Source organism: Acipenser ruthenus, chromosome 22 (genome assembly GCF_902713425.1).
Source record: "Acipenser ruthenus chromosome 22, fAciRut3.2 maternal haplotype, whole genome shotgun sequence".
In the NCBI taxonomy this organism is placed as follows: Eukaryota; Metazoa; Chordata; class Actinopteri; order Acipenseriformes; family Acipenseridae; genus Acipenser; species Acipenser ruthenus.
This window is the reverse complement of record NC_081210.1, coordinates 30,858,480-30,879,482: the sequence shown is the minus strand read 5'-3', so window position 1 is coordinate 30,879,482 and position 21,003 is coordinate 30,858,480. Positions and strand designations below refer to the sequence as shown.

At 46.5% G+C, this 21,003-nt stretch overlaps 1 protein-coding gene across 1 annotated transcript; it reads right to left on the bottom strand.

Annotated features, from left to right (window-relative positions):
- Positions 1-112: 112 nt before the first annotated feature.
- Positions 113-20,851, bottom strand: LOC117412735 (protein KIBRA-like). The gene is made up of 22 exons (XM_058996538.1): positions 19,765-20,851; positions 15,576-15,685; positions 15,207-15,410; positions 13,975-14,051; positions 13,548-13,627; positions 12,851-12,980; positions 12,462-12,608; positions 12,153-12,226; positions 11,533-11,775; positions 11,029-11,118; positions 9,813-10,351; positions 9,235-9,352; positions 8,968-9,132; positions 8,591-8,783; positions 8,338-8,463; positions 7,491-7,591; positions 7,035-7,185; positions 6,701-6,865; positions 5,730-5,816; positions 5,058-5,291; positions 4,652-4,770; positions 113-3,340 (listed from the first exon to the last, which is right to left on the bottom strand). Exons 1-22 carry the CDS (start codon positions 19,881-19,883, stop codon positions 3,274-3,276), a joined length of 3,339 nt encoding a protein of 1,112 aa, XP_058852521.1. The 5' UTR covers positions 19,884-20,851; the 3' UTR covers positions 113-3,273.
- Between the last annotated feature and the right edge of the window lie 152 nt (positions 20,852-21,003).

Here is a 21,003-nt window from a genome sequence, read left to right as displayed (position 1 = left end):
TGGTATAGAAGATTCATTTCTTACTGGACTTGAACTAAGGGATCCACATCGGTTCTGATCAATACAACCTTTCAGCAACGAAGGAGTACAAAGAGAACACAACATACAGGAAAACAATGGATAGATTTTTATTTGTTTAAATACAAAACATTGTTTGTGCTGCTGGTGAAGTATTATTTACAGGACTGGTGAACGTACCTGGCATGATTAAAATTCACAGCTTCTACAAATCATCCAAACAAAATCAGGACACGAAAATCCAAAAAGTGCAAGAAAACCAGCCTGGATCTGAGAGCTCTTGGAATGAGTGTATCTGTACTGCCTGGAGAGCCAGCACTGAGACACAGCACACATGCATGTGGATCTGTACTGCCTGGAGAGCCAGCACTGAGACACAGCACACATGCACGTGGATCTGTACTGCCTGGAGAGCCAGCACTGAGACACAGCACACATGCATGTGGATCTGTACTGCCTGGAGAGCACTGAGACACAGCACACATGCATGTGGATCTGTACTGCCTGGAGAGCCAGCACTGAGACACAGCACACATGCATGTGGATCTGTACTGCCTGGAGAGCCAGCACTGAGACACAGCACACATGCATGTGGATCTGTACTGCCTGGAGAGCCAGCACTGAGACACAGCACACATGCATGTGGATCTGTACTGCCTGGAGAGCCAGCACTGAGACACAGCACACATGCACGTGGATCTGTACTGCCTGGAGAGCCAGCACTGAGACAAGTAGGAAGGCGGATGGGAGAGTTAACCTTGCTATTAAGCATATAGAATGTTAATGTCATGAGATGGAAAATGAAACAAAGGGAGGCTTATTCTTTATGCAAACACAGAACACAGAGGAAACAGCAGAAGCAGTGTTAAAAAAAAGATTAGAAAATATATCTATTAAAGGAAAAGAGCCATGCCAAGCTGCTCTGGTTGCTTAGCAGCAATTTAGGAGCATTCTAAGTGTCTACCTAGGAGCGTTCTAGTGGCTGCAGTCCTCCTTACAGCTGAGCTGAAGCAGAGTAAGACAGGACAGCGCCCCCTCTCTGGGAGTCTGGCTCAGCTCCAGTATAAAGGTGTGGAGGGGAGAAGCCTGCGGCTGAATCTGTTTGCACTCGGAAGGGCATCCTGGTTTACAAGGGGAACTCGTTTCAAGAACGAGAAGCTTATCAGCACAGCACAGCCAGGCAAACACACTGATGTGAAAACAAATACAAATGGGAGCTCAAGGCAATCACATGCTTGAGGAACAGCTGACATAAGGATTATCATGTACATCAATACAGTGTTAAACAAAAACACAAAATCAAGGAGGATTACATCATTGTTCCAAAAGCGTAGCTTAATATATATATATATATATATTAACAGGGTGGAGTCTGGGAGTGACCCGGCGACCCCACACACCGCGAGCAAGCGCCTTAACCACAATGCAAAAGAGCCGGGCTCGTCTGCATTCGCAGACTCAGTAGTCTTTCACACATTATTTAAGTTTCACAGTAACCCCTGTTCCCCTGTTCCCATGCCTTAGCTCTGTAGCACAGCCTGAGTCGATGCCTTTGATCCCGTTCCATCTCCCAGTTCTACTTGCTTCTCACTATTCCTTTGCCTACAATAAGAATGAACAATTCGTTTGGAACGCAATGAAACAAAGCCTTATCCGACAGATACAGCACTTGTGCTCAGACTATTTTCTTATTGAAATATCATCGTCCTTCAAAAATTGCAGGGGAAAAACAAAAAAATTATTTGACTACATTCCAGTCACATAGCTTGCTAGAAAAGAAAACAGTGGCCTGTAGGAAATAATACAAAACTGAAACACTGACAAGGAATCAATCGAGTGCTACAACTTCAAAATGAAGATCGACACAAAAACTAAACACACATGTGAAGAACATACACAGATCATACTTCCTATCATCAGAAACACTCTGCTGGTACCAGTAAGGGTTTTTCTTTGGAAAGCTTTTCCATGGAGAATTTAACCAAATGAATCAGTAAAGGGGAGCCACCGACACATGAACAGCAACACGAGGAAACTAACATTGAAAAAGTGCATGTCTGTTACTTCACAGTACCTGAGGTATGCTGGTGTCCAAAACACTAAACAACTACCTAATGAAAACAAGTACGAGAGACCCGGCTCTACAGTGCAGTACTGAAGGAAACAAAACGCTAGGCGCTGGGGATTTCCTTTAGAGTGATTCAATACCTAATAGCTTGTCCTGGCGTTTCACTAAATGCAGTCAGGGATGGCAATGCGACTCCTATTGCACAGCAGTTTCACCCATTCCAGGTTTTAATACAATCAGACACAGTGTACAGGTAACAAGCTCAGGCGTGTCGGATTAAACCAGGAGTGGATCAAACTGCTATGCAATGGGAGTCTTATTTCGATCCCAATGAAACAAAGCTTTTATACATACATACATGTAATATCGACAGTAAAGGCAATTCCGTATGTGCTGTGGTGCTACGCAGCACTGTGATCGTCACAGAGTCCTGTGCATGCCAGCAGTCAGGGATTGAGAATGGCTGCTCCCTATTGGAACACTTGCTGTATAGTTTATACTGTCCTGTAAGAAATCTCACAAGACTTGAGATGCACATCGATGCTGCAGCTCACTTCTCTCCCCTCTCAATTGAGATGCACATCGAAGCTGCAGCTCACTTCTCTCAATTGAGATGCGCATCGATGCTGCAGCTCACTTCTCTCCCCTCTCAATTGAGATGCACATCGATGCTGCAGCTCACTTCTCTCCCCTCTCAATTGAGATGCACATCGATGCTGCAGCTCACTTCTCTCCCCTCTCAATTGAGATGCACATCGATGCTGCAGCTCACTTCTCTCCCCTCTCAATTGAGATGCACATCGATGCTGCAGCTCACTTCTCTCCCCTCTCAATTGAGATGCACATCGATGCTGCAGCTCACTTCTCTCCCCTCTCAATTGTTCTCAGTTAAATAAGAAAGGGTGTAACTCTACCAATAATGTTAAAATAACATAAAAACACACAATAAAATAATTAGTACAAGTGACAAAAAGTAGTTCAAACTGTTTTTGTTCTTTGTGCATTTTATACAAAAACTACACAGCCTAACAAATGACAAATAAAACTCTAACAGATCTGTACATTCAAAGGGTGAGCATCGATTTCTCATGTACATATATTTCTTTTCTTCATAAAACCACCACAAATAAAATCAGTCTGGGTATCCATGAAATACAGCAGTTGAACTTTGAAATACTTGAAGAGTTTTAAACATCCTCCACAGGTAGATCGGGTATATTAATCTTCGCTCGGGTGAAAAATGCCATCTTCTCTCTAAAGCAGACAAGAAGAAAAGAAACACACAACAAATGAAAGACTTCTCTGGTTTGTACAGACAGCACCCAAGCCAGTCTGCTGAGACGCTGCGGTTTGTGCAGAGAGCATCCAAACCAGTCTGCTGAGACCCTGCGGTTTGTACAGACAGCACCCAAGCCAGTCTGCTGAGACGCTGCGGTTTGTACAGACAGCACCCAAGCCAGTCTGCTGAGACGCTGCGGTTTGTACAGACAGCATCCAAACCAGTCTGCTGAGACGCTGCAGTTTGTACAGACAGCACCCAAGCCAGTCTGCTGAGACCCTGCGGTTTGTACAGACAGCACCCAAACCAGTCTGCTGAGACCCTGCGGTTTGTACAGACAGCACCCAAACCAGTCTGCTGAGACGCTGCGGTTTGTACAGACAGCACCCAAGCCAGTCTGCTGAGACGCTGCGGTTTGTACAGACAGCACCCAAGCCAGTCTGCTGAGACGCTGCGGTTTGTACAGACAGCACCCAAACCAGTCTGCTGAGACGCTGCGGTTTGTACAGACAGCACCCAAACCAGTCTGCTGAGACCCTGCGGTTTGTACAGACAGCACCCAAGCCAGTCTGCTGAGACGCTGCGGTTTGTGCAGACAGCACCCAAACCAGTCTGCTGAGACGCTGCGGTTTGTACTTTTCATTTTGAACAGAATGGCAGCGGTGGAAGAGCTTGCATAGTGTTGATTGAAATACAGCTGTGTGCAAATGTACTGGACACCTCAAGATCTGTCACTGATGTCCTTTATATACCGACCTGCATGAAAACCTCTGCGGGGAGGATTTCACCTTTCACTCAGTAATCAGTGATAGAGATACAATAGGATCTCGTGGGTGCACATGCGAGACCACTCTGTGCTTTAATTAGGCACTTTAAACAACTTCTAAAAAGTCTCAAGCATGTGATCATTTGTGGCTGTGTGTTAATTTTCTTACTATTTTAAATTAATTGCATGTGCAAGGCATCAATGAAATTACACAATCACTATTTCCCCAGATTTTCAGTTTTCAGTGGTTTGATTTCATATGCACAACAAATCAAAGCTACGGAAGCAATGGGGGTGTTCTAATAACTGTGTGAATTTTCATGAATGTTAGAATGGGGCTGAACGTGTATAAAAAGCACTCCAGATGCACTAGAAGAAGAGAAGTCTTCTGCAAGCCTATCGAGTCTCTCTTGCGGGCTGGTTTTGAACACATCACACCTGGTGACTTTACAATCATCTGCGTATCTTCAGAGAATAACAGTAGAAGTGGAGTCTCACCCCAGGGAGCTCCTGGCCTTACCGGAAACTCTGCACCTCCAGATCCCCCTTGTGGCTCTGCCCTCGTATCCTGTGCACGTCCTTAGCTGCCGTCTTCATCATCCTCTCCACTCGCTGCTCCTGCGAGTGCTCTCCTGGAGTCTGTTCCAATCAGAGCGCAGGGAATAAGATTCACGAGCAGCGCAGTGCCGTCACATTCACTCACAAGCACACGAGGAGTGAAACTCAAGCTAAGAGAAGGGCGGATCCACCCTCACACTGTCACCAAATAGCAAACAGAAATAAGAAAGTGGGGGAACTGGTTTGATATTTTCACAAGGAGGAAGTGCTCTGGGGGTTCAGTATATATGTACAGAACTACATACTGAAACCTAAACACTGCAAAAAGTCATGCTTAGATTTTGTAGGGTAGGGTGAGCCTCTCCCACCTGTTTCTCTGCTTGTCTGAGGAGCAGTCTGAACCTCTCATCCTCGCTGACCCACTCGGGCAGCTCCGTGTGCCCCCGCGCCTTTGCCTGCTCCAGCTGCTCCTTCAGCTCCCGCAGCACCAGGACCTCCTGGCTGAGCCGGCTCTCCCTGGTCCGAGATGCCTGCAGGTCCAGCTCCAAATCCAGGGATGTGCGCAGCAGCCCGCCCTCCAGAGCCTTCGCTTCAAGCAGAGGCTGGGAAAAAAATAAAGGAATGCCAATGGACCTTTGCAAAGTTTCATGTGGGAAAAGCCTTTACGTTGTAGCTTGTGAATTCCTAGACTGACTCTCTCAACACTGCAGACCTCTAAAAGAGATACCAGACACAGAAGTGACTTGACAAAGCAGAGCTGTTAATCAGACCCTGTCTCAGGTCCTGGGAATGTCCCTGTGTGCTTTCCGTGTGCTTTCCGTGCTCCCGTGTGCTTTCTGTGCTCCCATGTGCTTTCCGTGCTCCCGTGTGCTTTCTGTGCCCCCGTGTGCTTCCTGTGTGATTCATTAACATACAAGACACTGCCACTGTTTATTCAGTAATAACAGTGTTTGTATTTGTTTTGCAGTTACTTGGTGCTGGAAGACGAAGGTATTGTAGGTGTAATAGAAAGTTCTTTATCCCGTGAGCGACGGCCTCACCTTCTTCACCCGGACGCTGCGTCGCTCAGAAGCGTTTCGAACAAAAGCACCCTTCAGGGTGGAGCTGTCGCTGTCGCTTCTGTTTATCTGGGAAACAATGAAGAAAAGTCAGAAAAGTGTTGAATATTTCCCAGATATTTACCCCCTGCATTTACACAGTACACATCCGAATAACAACATAGCAAATACACACAAAAAGAATAAGTTTTCTTGTTAATATATATTTGGGGGGATGGATATTGTATATCTCTGATTTGGTGAGCCAATTGCATGTGCTTAGCTACTGATACCAACTGCCTGTCAAACCAATGAGATGCACAGTGCACATGTGCTTTCTTACTCAATGAGATGCACAGTGCACATGTGCTTTCTTACTCAATGAGATGCACAGTGCACATGTGCTTTCTTCCTCAATGAGATGCACAGTGCACATGTGCTTTCTTACTCAATGAGATGCACAGTGCACATGTGCTTTCTTCCTCAATGAGATGCACAGTGCACATGTGCTTTCTTCCTCAATGAGATGCACAGTGCACATGTGCTTTCTTACTCAATGAGATGCACAGTGCACATGTGCTTTCTTACTCAATGAGATGCACAGTGCACATGTGCTTTCTTACTCAATGAGATGCACAGTGCACATGTGCTTTCTTCCTCAATGAGATGCACAGTGCACATGTGCTTTCTTACTCAATGAGATGCACAGTGCACATGTGCTTTCTTACTCAATGAGATGCACAGTGCACATGTGCTTTCTTACTCAATGAGATGCACAGTGCACATGTGCTTTCTTACTCAATGGGATGCACAGTGCACATGTGCTTTCTTACTCAATGAGATGCACAGTGCACATGTGCTTTCTTACTCAATGAGATGCACAGTGCACATGTGCTTTCTTCCTCAATGAGATGCACAGTGCACATGTGCTTTCTTACTCAAACCTGTGTATTGGTGTTCAGTTGGGATCTTACCCTGCATACGTATCGACTCTGGGCCCCGGGAGAGAATGTTTTTGAGCGGATGATTGTGCTTCCTCTAATGAAGGGGTTCTGCTGGGCAATGGGGCCTCGTCTCTCCTTGGGGCGCACCACCGAAGCAGGCTTTGCAATGCTGTCAGTGTTGGTCTCTTTATCCACCTGGAGAAATCACACCCATAATAATTACACACTTCATTCTCAGATTCAACCAAACACCACTAATGAGCACACGGCAGCCGTTCAGCATTATGGAGCTCATTGATTTAGCACTTTGAACCATTTCAGACTCTTTCCTGACAGGCTTGCAGAAGAGGCTCTGCAAACTTGCCTTTTCTGAAGCCAGTTCCTGCTCTCCCTCCCTGCCAGCTGTTTCTGTGCCAGACTCCTCCTCCTCCTCTCGTCCCTCCTCTTCCTCCTCCTCCTCCTCGTCACTGCAGCCTCCGTCCTCCCAGAATTCAGCCTCTAAGTGCTGCCTGTGCCTGTGGAGAAGAAGGAACTCGTTATGAGATCTCTCTGGGCAACGATTCTGTCCTCACTGCCATTAACACTTCATTCTGTCAGTCCTGAACCTCAGCAGTGTGACCACTCTACGCAGACATGTGTACAGTCGCCCTCCCATTGCATAGCAGCTCCATTCCTGGTTTAATAAGACACACCTGAGCATGATACCTATCCACTATGGCTACTCAAGCTTGCATTAAAACCTGGAATGGGCAAAACTGCTATGCAATAGGAGTCTTATTTCCATCCATGAAGGGTCTTTATTGAACTCTGAAATACTGACCACTCCTCCTCTGCAGTCGGTGTGTTTTCTGGATCGTCCGCCCTTTTCTCTACAGCTTCCAGCTCTGCTGCAGTTTCCTCCAGGAGATCAGAGACAGAATCCTGCAATAAAGGGACGAGGATCAACACATGCCTCCCGGAACGCACGATAATACAAATCAAGGTTAGATCAGCATTGTCATGAAACACAGCCGTGGCTCCCAGCCTTTTACCAGATAGAACCACCACCAGCACGGCATGAACAAAATACATCTAGATACAGGTACCCGTGCCACACTGATCCAAGTGCTAAACTAAAATACATCTAGATACAGGTACCCGTGCCACACTGATCCAAGTGCTAAACTAAAATACATCTAAATACAGGTACCCGTGCCACACTGATCCAAGTGCTAAACTAAAATACATCTAGATACAGGTACCCGTGCCACACTGATCCAAGTGCTAAACTAAAATACATCTAAATACAGGTACCCGTGCCACACTGATCCAAGTGCCAAACTAAAATACATCTAGATACAGGTACCCGTGCCACACTGATCCAAGTGCTAAACTAAAATACATCTAGATACAGGTACCCGTGCCACACTGATCCAAGTGCTAAACCAAAATACATCTAGATACAGGTACCTGTGCCACACTGATCCAAGTGTAAAGCTGCAGCATAATGCACTGCATTATCAAACAGCAGCACTTTGCAACGTTTGACAAGAAAGGGATTCGTTCTTGTGCAGTAATTGGATAAACAGCAGTAACCATTAAACATGCAAAGAACAATAGTTAAAATCCAGCGTGAACTCCCGTTACCAATCACTGCAGTTTTGAAATCCAGCTTTGAAATGAGCTACCTCTCCCTCCGTGTCTGTGTGCTGCTTCCTGAGCTCCTTCACGTCCTTGTAGTTGAGAAGGTTGTACCAGCTTGTAGACCTCTCCCCAAGGCTGCTCACTTCAGCAAGGCTAATCTGAGCCCCAGCCTTTAAGAGACGGAGCACAAAGAGGATGTTACTGGAATACAGACCTGGATGAAAACCATCTCAAACTGCAGCGCCCTCAATCAGGCAAGCGGCCGAGCAGCTGCACCGCGGCGGTGTGGGTACGAACCAGGCAGTCCTCCCGATGAGATGGAGTCGTGCAGCAGACGTCCACTCGCAGAGTCTTCTGTCGCAGAGCGCTGTGCGACACAGAGACCCAGAACACCTCACTGAACTGCAGGCTCTCGCAGGGGAACAGAGGCCTGCTTCGGAAGAGACAGCTGGTGGTTTCGGAGCAGGGGAGCACTGCGGCACGGACATACCTGCACCGGGGGGACAGCAGTACGTTTTAGGAGAAGATTATCGGACTCATCTACGTTGTCTCTTGGTTCAAGTTGTGTTTAACAAGCTGTAGAAAGGAGCTATATGTATGTATGTATATATATATATATAAATACATTTGATTGTGCGGTTTTGTATTTTGCACTAAGCACGCTCTTTACTTACACTTTCTCCTCTGGTGGCACTGCCAGCGCTGCGGCGCTGCGAATCTGCATTAGAAACAGTGTGAATCTCTTCTCTTTAGCGTCGTACTGCATTCCCAGCTGGATCTGCGCAGTGCCCTGAGATCCTCCTTCTTCACCGTGAAACACATCGGACGGCTGACTGGGTCTAGAAACGGATGAGGAACGGTTTTAATCCAATTCGCACAGCGCTGTAACGTTAGGTGTCGGTGGGGTTTTGTTTTTTTAACAAGCTACTGTTGTTAAGTACCGTGGCTCTGACGGCTCGCACACTCCACTGTCTCCGGCCACTGATTGGTCAGACACTGCTGAAGAAACCCCTGCCTTTCTCAACACGGGCCCCAGAATCTTCGCTTGGGCCCCGGCTTCTGGAAATAAGAAATAACAACATATAACAACAAAAACCATTAAAAAAAAATAGTAAAGATGATTTCTGAAACAATTTTACATTATTTTATTTGTTTATTTAGGAGACGCCTTTATCCAAAGCGACTTACAGAGACTAGGGTGTGTGAACTATGCTTCAGTTGCAGAGTCACTTACAACTACGTCTCACCCGAAAGACGGAGCACAAGGAGGTGAAGTGACTTGCTCAGGGTCACAAAATGAGTCAGTGGCTGAGGTGGGATTTGATTACAAGCCCTTTTCTTTAACCACTGGACCACACAGCCTTCCTCAAATATGCATTAGACATGCATATTTTATTGGGTGGCTTTTTAACAGAACAGCCCCTTACTTGAACACAAAAACACTAAAGCACTGTTTGCAGAAAAGCGATAACCATGCAATAATCGTGCAAGAGAGAAGCCTGCAATAACCGCGCAGTACCTTTCGGTACGGCATGCTGTTTGACCCCAGGCTCCTGGCCGCTGCACTGATCCGGGGGGACAGGTCCTGCATATCCTCCCCTGGTCTCGTGGTTTTCCAAGCGGAGCTCCGGAAGCCTGCTCTGTACCTCCAGACTGAGCCCAGCGCCGTCCTGGCTGAGGAAGGCGTCTCCAGACAAGAAGTGAGAGTCCGTCACCAGCGGGGAGCAGGGGGGGGACAGGGAGGACAGGGAGGACCTCGGAGACAGACGCAGAGCCTGAACCTGGGAGCTAGGGTCCAGGTTGGGGGTCTTGATCACCTCGTTCTCGTGGATGGTTGTGATGGAGCTGGACGGCCGGAAGCCAGCGGTCCCCTCCTGCAGCATGAAGTCCAGCTTATACTGGTAGTCACAGTCGGACGGCTCCAGCTGCTCCAAGTACAGGTCTGTGAAGCTGAGCGAGGAAGAGGAGCCCTGGCTCGAGGTGGTGAGGGAACCTCTGCTGGAGCTCAGAGACCCCCGACTGCTGCCCGAGGAACAGGACAGAGTGCTGGCAGAGAGGCTGTGAACGGACACCAGGAGGGTCAAACTCAGCAATCGCTACTCAGCCAACGACTGCTCAATAAGCAGGCAAAACCCCCGGACACTGAACACAAACTATTAGAGCCTTTAGTTGCACAGCAGGGATGGGAATAAGACTCCTATTGCAGAGCAGTTTCACCCATTCCAGGTTTTACTACGAGTTGGATTAGCTAGAGTGTATAGGCTGCAAGCTCAGGCATGTCATAGTGAAAACCACAAATGGATCAAACTGCTGTGCAATGGGAGTCTTATTTCCATACCTGCACAGGAATGTTTATCATTTGTTTGACTGTGAAAGTATGTGTAAAAGAAATGTATAAATACAATCTAAAACGATGCGAGTGTTTCTCCTTGTGATGCTGTCGTGCTCCAGCCCCTGTGAACCCTTATCAGGGCTTTGTAACACTAACCCCCCAGATTCAATCAGACATACATCAGACCAGGCCATCTTCAAGGACTACATGCACCATGTGAAAGAGAGCAAGACATCCAAACTTATATTGAATCTCATTCAATCCAAGTGGCACAGAACCCCTGGATTTAAAATCATTCTCAACCCTAGAGAGTATGAAGCACACATTGTCATTATGGGATTCAAATGGCTTTGGGATTCGCTGCAATTTGAACTCATTCATGTGCAAGCACAGACACCATCACCTTTTCAGCTGGGAGTGGAGCGAGGAGGCGAGCCGCGCAGTTTCTTCCAGTTCTCTGACTAACTTACTTCTCTGGGAATGCAACTTCAATCTAAATAAACACAAGAAAAACGAAGAGGCTTGCTACTCCAGAAACATGAGCACATGAAGCACATGTCTACAGTCAGAGACGGGAGGAAATGCGGACACTGCCCTAGGTCAAACTACATCCATCTTGCATGGACAAATAAAAGAGAAATGCGTGACTTGAGAGAGGAGATACATTTACGCGCTTTGTCACAAATAAAAACATTACATTACAGAGCACAGACACACACACACACACACACACACACACACACAGGCAGAGACAAACACACACATACAGACAGAGACAGACACACACACACACATACAGACAGAGACAGACAGAGACAGACACACAGACACACAGACAGAGACAGAGACACACACACACAGACAGAGACAGAGACACACACACACACAGACACACACAGACACAGACCTTTCCGTCAGTGCTTTACTCTGATTGGCCCTGGCTGTCTGCAGGTCCTTCTCCAGCCTCTTCCTCTCTGTTTGGAGCCGCGCAGCGTCACACGCAGCTCGCTGGCGAGGCTTGGTGTACTGCAGCTCTTTCAGCAGCTCCTCTTTCTCGTTTATTAAGATCAGCCGGTCTCTCTCGGGGTCCATTAAGCCAGGCCAGGCCTCGCTGTCCAGCTTTGCTATCTGCACCTCAATGTTAGCTATCCTACAAACCCACACAGAAACACACCTCGTCAGATACAAGGCAGCCCTCTGGGCAATCACAAGATGGGCACAGGTTTTCATACAGACTGCTACACACGTTTCAGAGACGACCTTGTGATGCGAGAGTAAACAGCACACACAAAATCCACCCACCTCGGACGTAAACATGAATCATGACTCCTATTGCACGGCAGTTTCTCCTTTTACAGGTTTTATTACAAGCTTGATTAGACACAGTGTAGAGGTAACTTATTAAACTCATAGTCGAAACTAGGAATAGATCAAACTGCTCTGCAGCCAGGCCAGGGTACGGTCCTGAAAAAAACACATGCCACAGCAAGAACATAAGCACCAAATAACAGGGGTTAGTATCGTTACCTCCTCTTAGCATCTTCATACTTCAGGCTTACTCGGACCTTCTCCGCCAGCTTATTGTTATTGACAGATACAAACTGCAACACAAATAAACAGCAGTTAGGAAGAACACACAAACACAATTCCTACTTTCTTTCAGTAACTGGACTGTTTCTATTGAACAACTGCTGCTTGAAAATCACCGGTAACTGCAGTTCCCATGCTTGGAGTGTTTGGGGCAGCTTTCAGTGGCACGTACAGTTAGGCTGATAACGAACCCCATGAAGCCATTCCCAGAGAGCCCCCCCCCCCTCAGCACACACAGCGACTCACATCTCCTGCAATGTCAGTCTGTGACCCCGCATCCGAGCAGAGTGCAGGAATGGACAGCTTGGAATTGGCTAGGGAAGTACTGCTGGCCCAGAGGTCTGACTGAGATCCAGAGTCGATCTGGAATCCATCCTTGAGCCTGGCAAGGGTCTGAAACAATGAGAGGTTTATCGAGTAAAGAATGACAGTAAAGGGGTAGAACCACAGACAGCAGCGTGGTTACTGTGCTGCAACATTACAAACGCCACTGCTTTGAAGAGTGTCGTTGCTCAACAGAATGCAGCACTGTGATGTTTAACGTTACCTTGCCAATGAAAGCTCTCTCTGAGGCGAGTGCTGGCTGTATTGATCAATAAAGTCTTGTTGCTCTGTGCCATGTTTCACTTCTTTACCTGCATGAGTTCGTGCTTCTCTTTCTCCCCTGAACGGATAGCCTTGTTGATAGTTTTCACCTCGTTCAGAATGGCCTGTGCTTCGTCTAGTCGATATCCACACGGAGCGCCGGACATCTTCTCATCAATCCTGTCGGGAAAACAAAGGAAATCGTGCTCTAAGGAAAGGAGGGGATGGAATGAGAAAGCCGGTTCATATGAACTGTGAAGCAAGAGCGTGGAAGAAAGTGACTCTGGATACCCTGAGTGCAGAGCCTGCCTGCTGCTCTTAATGTGAATATAACAATGAATCCCACAGGCACAGGTTTGACTGCATTCCCAGCAGAGAGAGCAGCACAATGGACAAGCCCTCCAGCTCTGAAGCATGAGGAAACAAGATCTCAATGCATTCCTCTTGAACCCCACAGCATCTCCGCTATGCCACAAGCCCTCCAGCTCTGAAGCACGAGGAAACAAGATCTCAATGCATTCCTCTTGAACCCCACAGCATCTCCGCTATGCTTCACAACAACTCCTCCGTTTATCAGCTTGCATTTCCCTCCCAAACAGGAAAGTCTCGGGGGAACACATCTTTTTAGATTGGGCTACTTTTCACACCTCTGTTTCACCCGGTTTGAAAATGTACTTTGAAGATCAGAAACGTGTTGATATTTATTAACGTGCCTAAATTCAAAGGAAAACCGGGTGTATCGCTCACCCTTTCAGTGTTTCATAGCCCTGCTCTTTATACTGGAGCTCCTGACGCATACAGGACAGATCTCTCTTAAGCTTATTAACCTAGAAAGCAAGAAAAAAACACAATCATCTCGTGCACAAGAGACTAGAAGATACAACAGTTAAGACTCACAAAGCTAATCATTATTAACACAAAAAAATAATACAAACATTTAATAAAGTACCAAAAACAGAAATAAACAACTCACACATTTAATTTGTAAGGAGTCGAACACTGTTCACTATTTGATTTCTATTGTAATTGATGGGTTTTTTTGTAGCTTTGAGAACATGCAATGGACTAGGGATAGTTATTAGTTCAGTAGTCTAATTGAAGCCTGTATAAAAAGGTCCACAAACTTTCACTGCAAAAATGGCACAAATGAAATGAGTGCAGGTTTAATCCTTACCCTGATTTTTGCCGTCACAATCTCAGCTTTGAGGATCTCAGGGTCGTACTTACTGCTGGAGGAGGATCCTGAATTTACTGCAAGAAACATTTACATTTCTCATGAGGTGCATCTGCCTGGAACATTTACATTTCTCATGAGGTGCATCTGACTGGAACATTTACATTTCTCATGAGGTGCACCTGATTGGAACATTTACATTTCTCATGAGGTGCATCTGCCTGGAACATTTACATTTCTCATGAGGTGCATCTGATTGGAACATTTACATTTCTCATGAGGTGCATCTGCCTGGAACATTTACATTTCTCATGAGGTGCATCTGCCTGGAACATTTACATTTCTCATGAGGTGCATCTGCCTGGAACATTTACATTTCTCATGAGGTGCATCTGATTGGAACATTTACATTTCTCATGAGGTGCATCTGACTGGAACATTTACATTTCTCATGAGGTGCATCTGACTGGAACATTTACATTTCTCATGAGGTGCATCTGACTGGAACATTTACATTTCTCATGAGGTGCATCTGACTGGAACATTTACATTTCTCATGAGGTGCATCTGACTGGAACATTTACATTTCTCATGAGGTGCACCTGATTGGAACATTTACATTTCTCATGAGGTGCATCTGACTGGAACATTTACATTTCTCATGAGGTGCACCTGATTGGAACATTTACATTTCTCATGAGGTGCATCTGCCTGGAACATTTACATTTCTCATGAGGTGCATCTGATTGGAACATTTACATTTCTCATGAGGTGCATCTGCCTGGAACATTTACATTTCTCATGAGGTGCATCTGCCTGGAACATTTACATTTCTCATGAGGTGCATCTGCCTGGAACATTTACATTTCTCATGAGGTGCATCTGATTGGAACATTTACATTTCTCATGAGGTGCATCTGACTGGAACATTTACATTTCTCATGAGGTGCATCTGACTGGAACATTTACATTTCTCATGAGGTGCATCTGATTGGAACATTTACATTTCTCATGAGGTGCATCTGACTGGAACATTTACATTTCTCATGAGGTGCATCTGACTGGAACATTTACATTTCTCATGAGGTGCATCTGACTGGAACATTTACATTTCTCATGAGGTGCATCTGCTTGGGCACTGTGTTTTTTACTGTGTTTGTGGTTTGCAGAGACGCTCGCTTGCCGGTCCGTGTTTTGGCTGGTTCTTGATTATTAATTCTCTCTGTACTTACAGCTGGTCCGGGAGGCTGATTCGTCCCTCCATGCCTCGCTGAGTTGCCTGTACTCCTGCTGGGCGAGCTGCAGCCTCTGCTCCTTCACCTGGCAGATCTGCTTCTGAGCCACCAGGGAGTCCTGAGCCACGCCCAGGTAGTCCTTCAGCATGCTCTCCTGCTCCCTCTGCCATTGCACCCGCGGGTCCTCTATCTGAGTGCACTCTGAGGACCAACAATAACCTTCATCACATCCAAGCACACACAGCCGTTCAACACGCCTCCTCCGCGGCGCTACAGCAGAGACACTGAAATCATAACACAATCCCCCTCCAGTCTGCAAGGAGTCCGCTATGCAAACCCATTCTATAGCAGCATGGCAGCACTCACGAGTATTGTGGTCCACGTAGTAGCTCCCGACTTGTGGGTCATAGGCTTCTTCCCAGCCCACTGGCAATTCATCTCCGATGCAGTCTGCAAACGATAGAGGCTTGGTGTTCCTGTTGGGGGAAGAGAGATTAAATAATGTCTTTATAAACATGAACAAAAAATGCCTTTGATTAAAATGAAACTTTTAGAGCACGTTAAGCACAGTGTCAGTGTTGAAGAGCACTTTGATGTCTTTCACTACACAGGTCACTTTTCATCTTCTGCGGTTTTAAGGAAATGTTTTGCAGCGCGTCCATGTACCGGTACACGGTATGTTGTTTGCCTTGACAGGGTGCACGTAGCCTCTAGGGAGACCCTCTCCCCCGACACCACACAGTTAAGCTTTTATTAGAACACTAACTCACACTTCTTTTTTGCTTTATATCGTTTAATACAAGCTTTGATGGCCAAACAGTTTATTATTGTTAGCCGTTACACTGTGGTTTCATTGTTTATTGAAATGACAGTCATTTCATGGATAGTAAGCAGTGCAGTATATCCACAGTCAGGGATTTAGTGATCTTCCTCAAATAAAAAAACTCTTGAATTACATGATGCATCAAGCTGTACCCTGCAAACTGCACTGCAGGCCAATGTTCCTGGAAGACGCTGCTGCCAAGTGGAGTGAAGCTTACAAAGGGACAATCCTTCACTGAACAAAGACATAGAGCAAGTGCTACAGAAAGGTTCACCTTGACTAAATCAAGAACGACACCTTTCTACAGAAAAGCATCAAATAAATGAAACCCTCCCACCGACCCACCCACACACCCAACCACCCACCCACACACACACACACTACACACACTACACACACACACCCACCCACACACGCACACCCACACACACACGCACACCCACCCAACCACCCACGCACACGCACACACCCAGACACACACGCACGCACACACCCACCCACCCACCCACCCACCCACACACGCACACACACCCACACCCACCCACGCACACGCCCACACACCCACCCACCTACCCACGCACACGCACACACCCAGACACACACACCCACCCACCCACACACGCACACACACACACGCACACCCACACACACACGCAAACCCACCCAACCACCCACCCACACACACACACACACACACACACCCACCCAGACACACACGCACGCACACACCCACCCACCCACGCACGCACGCACACGCCCACACACCCGCACTCACCCAGACACACAGGCACGCACACCCACCCAGACACACACGCACACACGCACACTCCCCAGCACTTGCTACTTTAGACCATGCCAGCTACATGACATTGTAATTGCAAGAAGAATCGAGCCGCAGCAGTCCTGCGAGACAGTCAGTGCGAGTGTATTATTATTATTCCATTGCTCTGAGTGGTAACGAGGGTTGATCTGACAGAAAGCATGTGCAGGTCCCTCCTGAGCTCCCGCTGTGCCGTGCCCAAGGTGATTCACGTGCATTTCTCTCATGCCTGCCATTGCTTAAGGAACGAGAGAATGCACTCCTTTCACCCCGAGGGCGGCTCCACACAATACACAGCTCTGCCCAGCAAGTGCTCGGAAACAAAGGCACGCATTCCAGCAGCCATGCCTCCATATCTCCAGAGGCAACAGCACTTCAAAACCTCCGCAGCAAAGAAGACACGATTACAGCGTGCGTGTTTGTATTCTTTTTTTATCTCAAGGACTCGAAGCCTGTGTCAGGACTACTTCATATCTGAAATCAACAGAGCAGTGTGGGAACGTTCCCGTCGCTTCAATGAATACTGGAGCAGGTATCACAACACTAGATAAAGGGGATTTACAGTGGAGGTTCAGGGATGGAATAAGACTCCCATTGCATAGCGCTTTGATCCATTCCTGGTTAATAAGACACACCTGAGCTTGTTACCTATATACACTGCGACTAATCAAGCTTGCAGTAAAACCTGGAATGGGTGACACTGCTATGCAAGACTTACTTCCACGCCTGCTGAAATGAAGCACAGTCCAGTGTTATTATGAAGGCTGATTCTTATTACAAGTTACAGTGAATGAAGTCAGAGATGCTTATCCCAATATAAACCATGGGCTGGGGTCTCATGTAATGACAGCTTCAGCCAGTGAACACTTTAGTTTTTGTAACTCATTCTGTGTGTTGTCTTTCAGCTCGCTCCTCATTCAAAGAAGATGCAAAGTGTAATTCACACAGCGGTTCTGCTCGATCTATGCAAACCCTTCCAGGGGACATACAGCACATATTCAACGTGGTTCCAGAGTGCTTACTGTCAGTCCAGGGCAGGCAGGTTCCTCTAGTCCATGTCCTCAATTGCTTACCTGAATCTTACAATGTTACCAAATTCAACCTGAAATGGAACTGGCCATTAATTCTCAGAAGATTCCTTTACAAACGAGATTCCAAGGCTGCCACGCATGCGTGTGCGGCTCCCTGTGCACTCAAACCCACTGCACTAGCCTGACACTTTCTATGTGTCCTTCTTACTATTACAAGCACACATCTGTATCGGAGTGCAGGGACTCTGTAAATACACACAGCGCTCCCATGGCAGCGCTGCACAACGCTGTATACTGGTGAGGCAACACTAAAAACAGCTCCAGCAGTTCAGCTTTCAATGCAGCAGTGTTTTTACCCAAGGTCTCAATGTGAAATTGAGTAGACCAGGCCGTTCTGTGACAATGGTACACTTGTCACACTAGTAAGTCATCCTTATCACATGAATGGCATGCCCGAGATGTTTGTGGTCGTGGGTTTGTCCTTGTGATAAGATAGGAGTCTGATGATGACTAATCTAATGCAACAAACACTGCATTTTCATGGAAGGCACCTGAATGGATTGGCCATGTTCCTTTTCAATGATGCTGAAAAGCAAACACTGTGCTGGAAATTAAAATGCAGAGCAGATGTTTCAATAATTCACGAGCCAAAGCTAGCAGAGGGTTCTATGTGGAACGACAATAAAATCAACAGACCCGTCCGCTACAGTTCATCAGGAGACGGAAAACAAGGACGTCCAGTCCACAGGACAGGTTCAGCTTTGAACAATTTATCAATCTAACCAAATAAAGTCGCCAAGCACACAGCACTGTAACGAAATCCGCTTGTCAGATTATTACTCGCACCGTTCTGTTTGTTTTGCTGTGTTGTCACGCTCTGCTTCCTAGTTACCTGTAATAAAGGAGATGCCATTCACATACCTGGCATACCTGGAGTTCACCTATAATACAGTCATGAAATGAATTACAGTAATACAGGAGGTCGAACAAAGTTCAAAGTCCCGCTGCCTCCTCCACTGTAATGCATTCTAGGAATGTGGTGCTGGTGTCTTGTTTCCTTTCTTTCCCTTCTTCGTATCCAGGATACCAAGGTGACCTGCCACATTCCACCGAGCCAACACAAGCCAGCCTGTGTGCGTGCGTGCGTGTGTGCGTGCGCGTTATCATTACACCCATTCAACTGCTCTGAAAATACCTTCCATCCCTAACACAAGGGTCTGCACAGCAGCTTGGCTTAAACTTCTCATTAATGAAGAGCAGACGTTTCTGACCCCAGTGGAAATTGTTCAGGGGATCTCCTTCACTAAGCAGGCTGGCAGGCAGACTCTGGAATTCGCTCATGATTTGAAGAATTCAGGTCTACAGTAAGCTCTTAAGCAGATCGGTCTGTGTGCAGACCAAACAAGCACACCGGGTCATCTCTGCCAATGTATTGTACTGTGCAACTTCCGACATTACTGCATGAACACTTAACAAGTGCTTCAAGAACGAGCGCTCTCAACTCCACCAGCTGGGCTCTACCTTATACACAGCACCGAGCGGTTTGGAGCATCATTCCTGAGCAAGGTGGGGTATTAGCAACGCAAGTATCGATAGATAAACAGAAAGTGCACCTGGTATAAACCCAATCCAACATGCTAGCGGCTTTCATTCTGACAATAAAGCCGGGGGGTGACACCGTGAATACCCCGTGTCAGTTTCACCTGTGCATTAACCTTGTGCACTGAAGTGAGACTGAGAGCTCCGTGTTTATTCACAACTGCTGCCCTACACAATCCACATCCTCAGCCCACTGTCTCTCTGACCCCACAGCACAGCGGCTGCGTCTGTTTCACGGTCACGGATCAGCGCGTTCGATATTCGTGACGTCACCGCTCCTACCTGTCTCTCGGGTCGATCCAGCTGGTGGCTTTGTTCTTGTGGTCTATGTAATAAACTTTCCCGTCGAAATCCACAGCCTCTTCCCAACCCTCTGGCAATGGCAGCTCCTCCCTTGGCATTTCAGGACAGTGCCCACATAGTCTCCTCTCTACTGCATCTGAGTAACAGTAATTATACAGATCAGATCAGCGGCGGCCACCAGTTACAAACAGCAACGATCCCAGTTTGAGATGTCTTCTGTTATGTTTTAAAAGTAGCGTTATTTTTGTGTAGTTGCTGCTACTGTTTCTTGAATCCTTCGCGTCATGAAACCAGGCACACAAGTTTTTTTACATTTAAATATATTTTTAAAAATCCACGATCTTCCTCCATAGCGTTTTTTCTTCTGTATTTCCTTTAAAAATGTGTTTTTGTAAAGCACTGCTTCATATTAAAACGTGTCTTCGCTCTTGCAGCAAGTAGATTGTGTTTTACTGTTTCCTTTCTAACCCGCTTTGTATATTATTATTTAAAACAAAATGTAAATTCTGAAATGCGTGAACAAAACAATCTCAAAGTTTTCCTTGTGGTTTCTTTCAATGCATTTCTGCTCGACTGTGTCCTGCTGTGTTGTGTTCAGTCCGTTCGCTTTGTCATTCATTCAGCCTCCCGTCCGTATAAACTCGTTGATACAAACAACCGCTAAGTCACTGACAGTGTCACGGTGTGAAATGTGCGCCTTCAAAAGCGAGAAGGAGCTCGGCTCAGTGTGTAAGATGCTTCTCTTAGCTTTCCCCCACAACGTCCACCATATTTATCATGCTCCCTCTCGACCCAAATTCAACCATTCCAGATCAAAACCTGATTACAGTACTTTGCAAGCTAGCTAGACTTTGCACCGGCAACGACATTCCTCTCATCCTTAACCAAGAGCTTTCTTTGCGTTTTCTTTTCTTTCGTTCTTTTTTCTCTTTTCTTTTTTTTTCTTGTTAAATGTTTTTTCTTAAAGGGACAGCGTCTGTCGCTCTCTCGTCTCTGTGCCGGTTGCTTCTGTCGTCGTGATGCGGCTGATGCAATTACGTCATCCAGGTGATTACCGTAATTCGCATAAGAGTCAGACTAGCACTATTACTGTAAATAATGTAACACAGCGGCAAGCCGGCAGCGTGTTGGCACGGTACATTATATTATATTTGGTATATATTTCCTAAGTAACTCAGTTAGATGTTTGCTTCAGAACAGGGAATCAATCGTAAAACA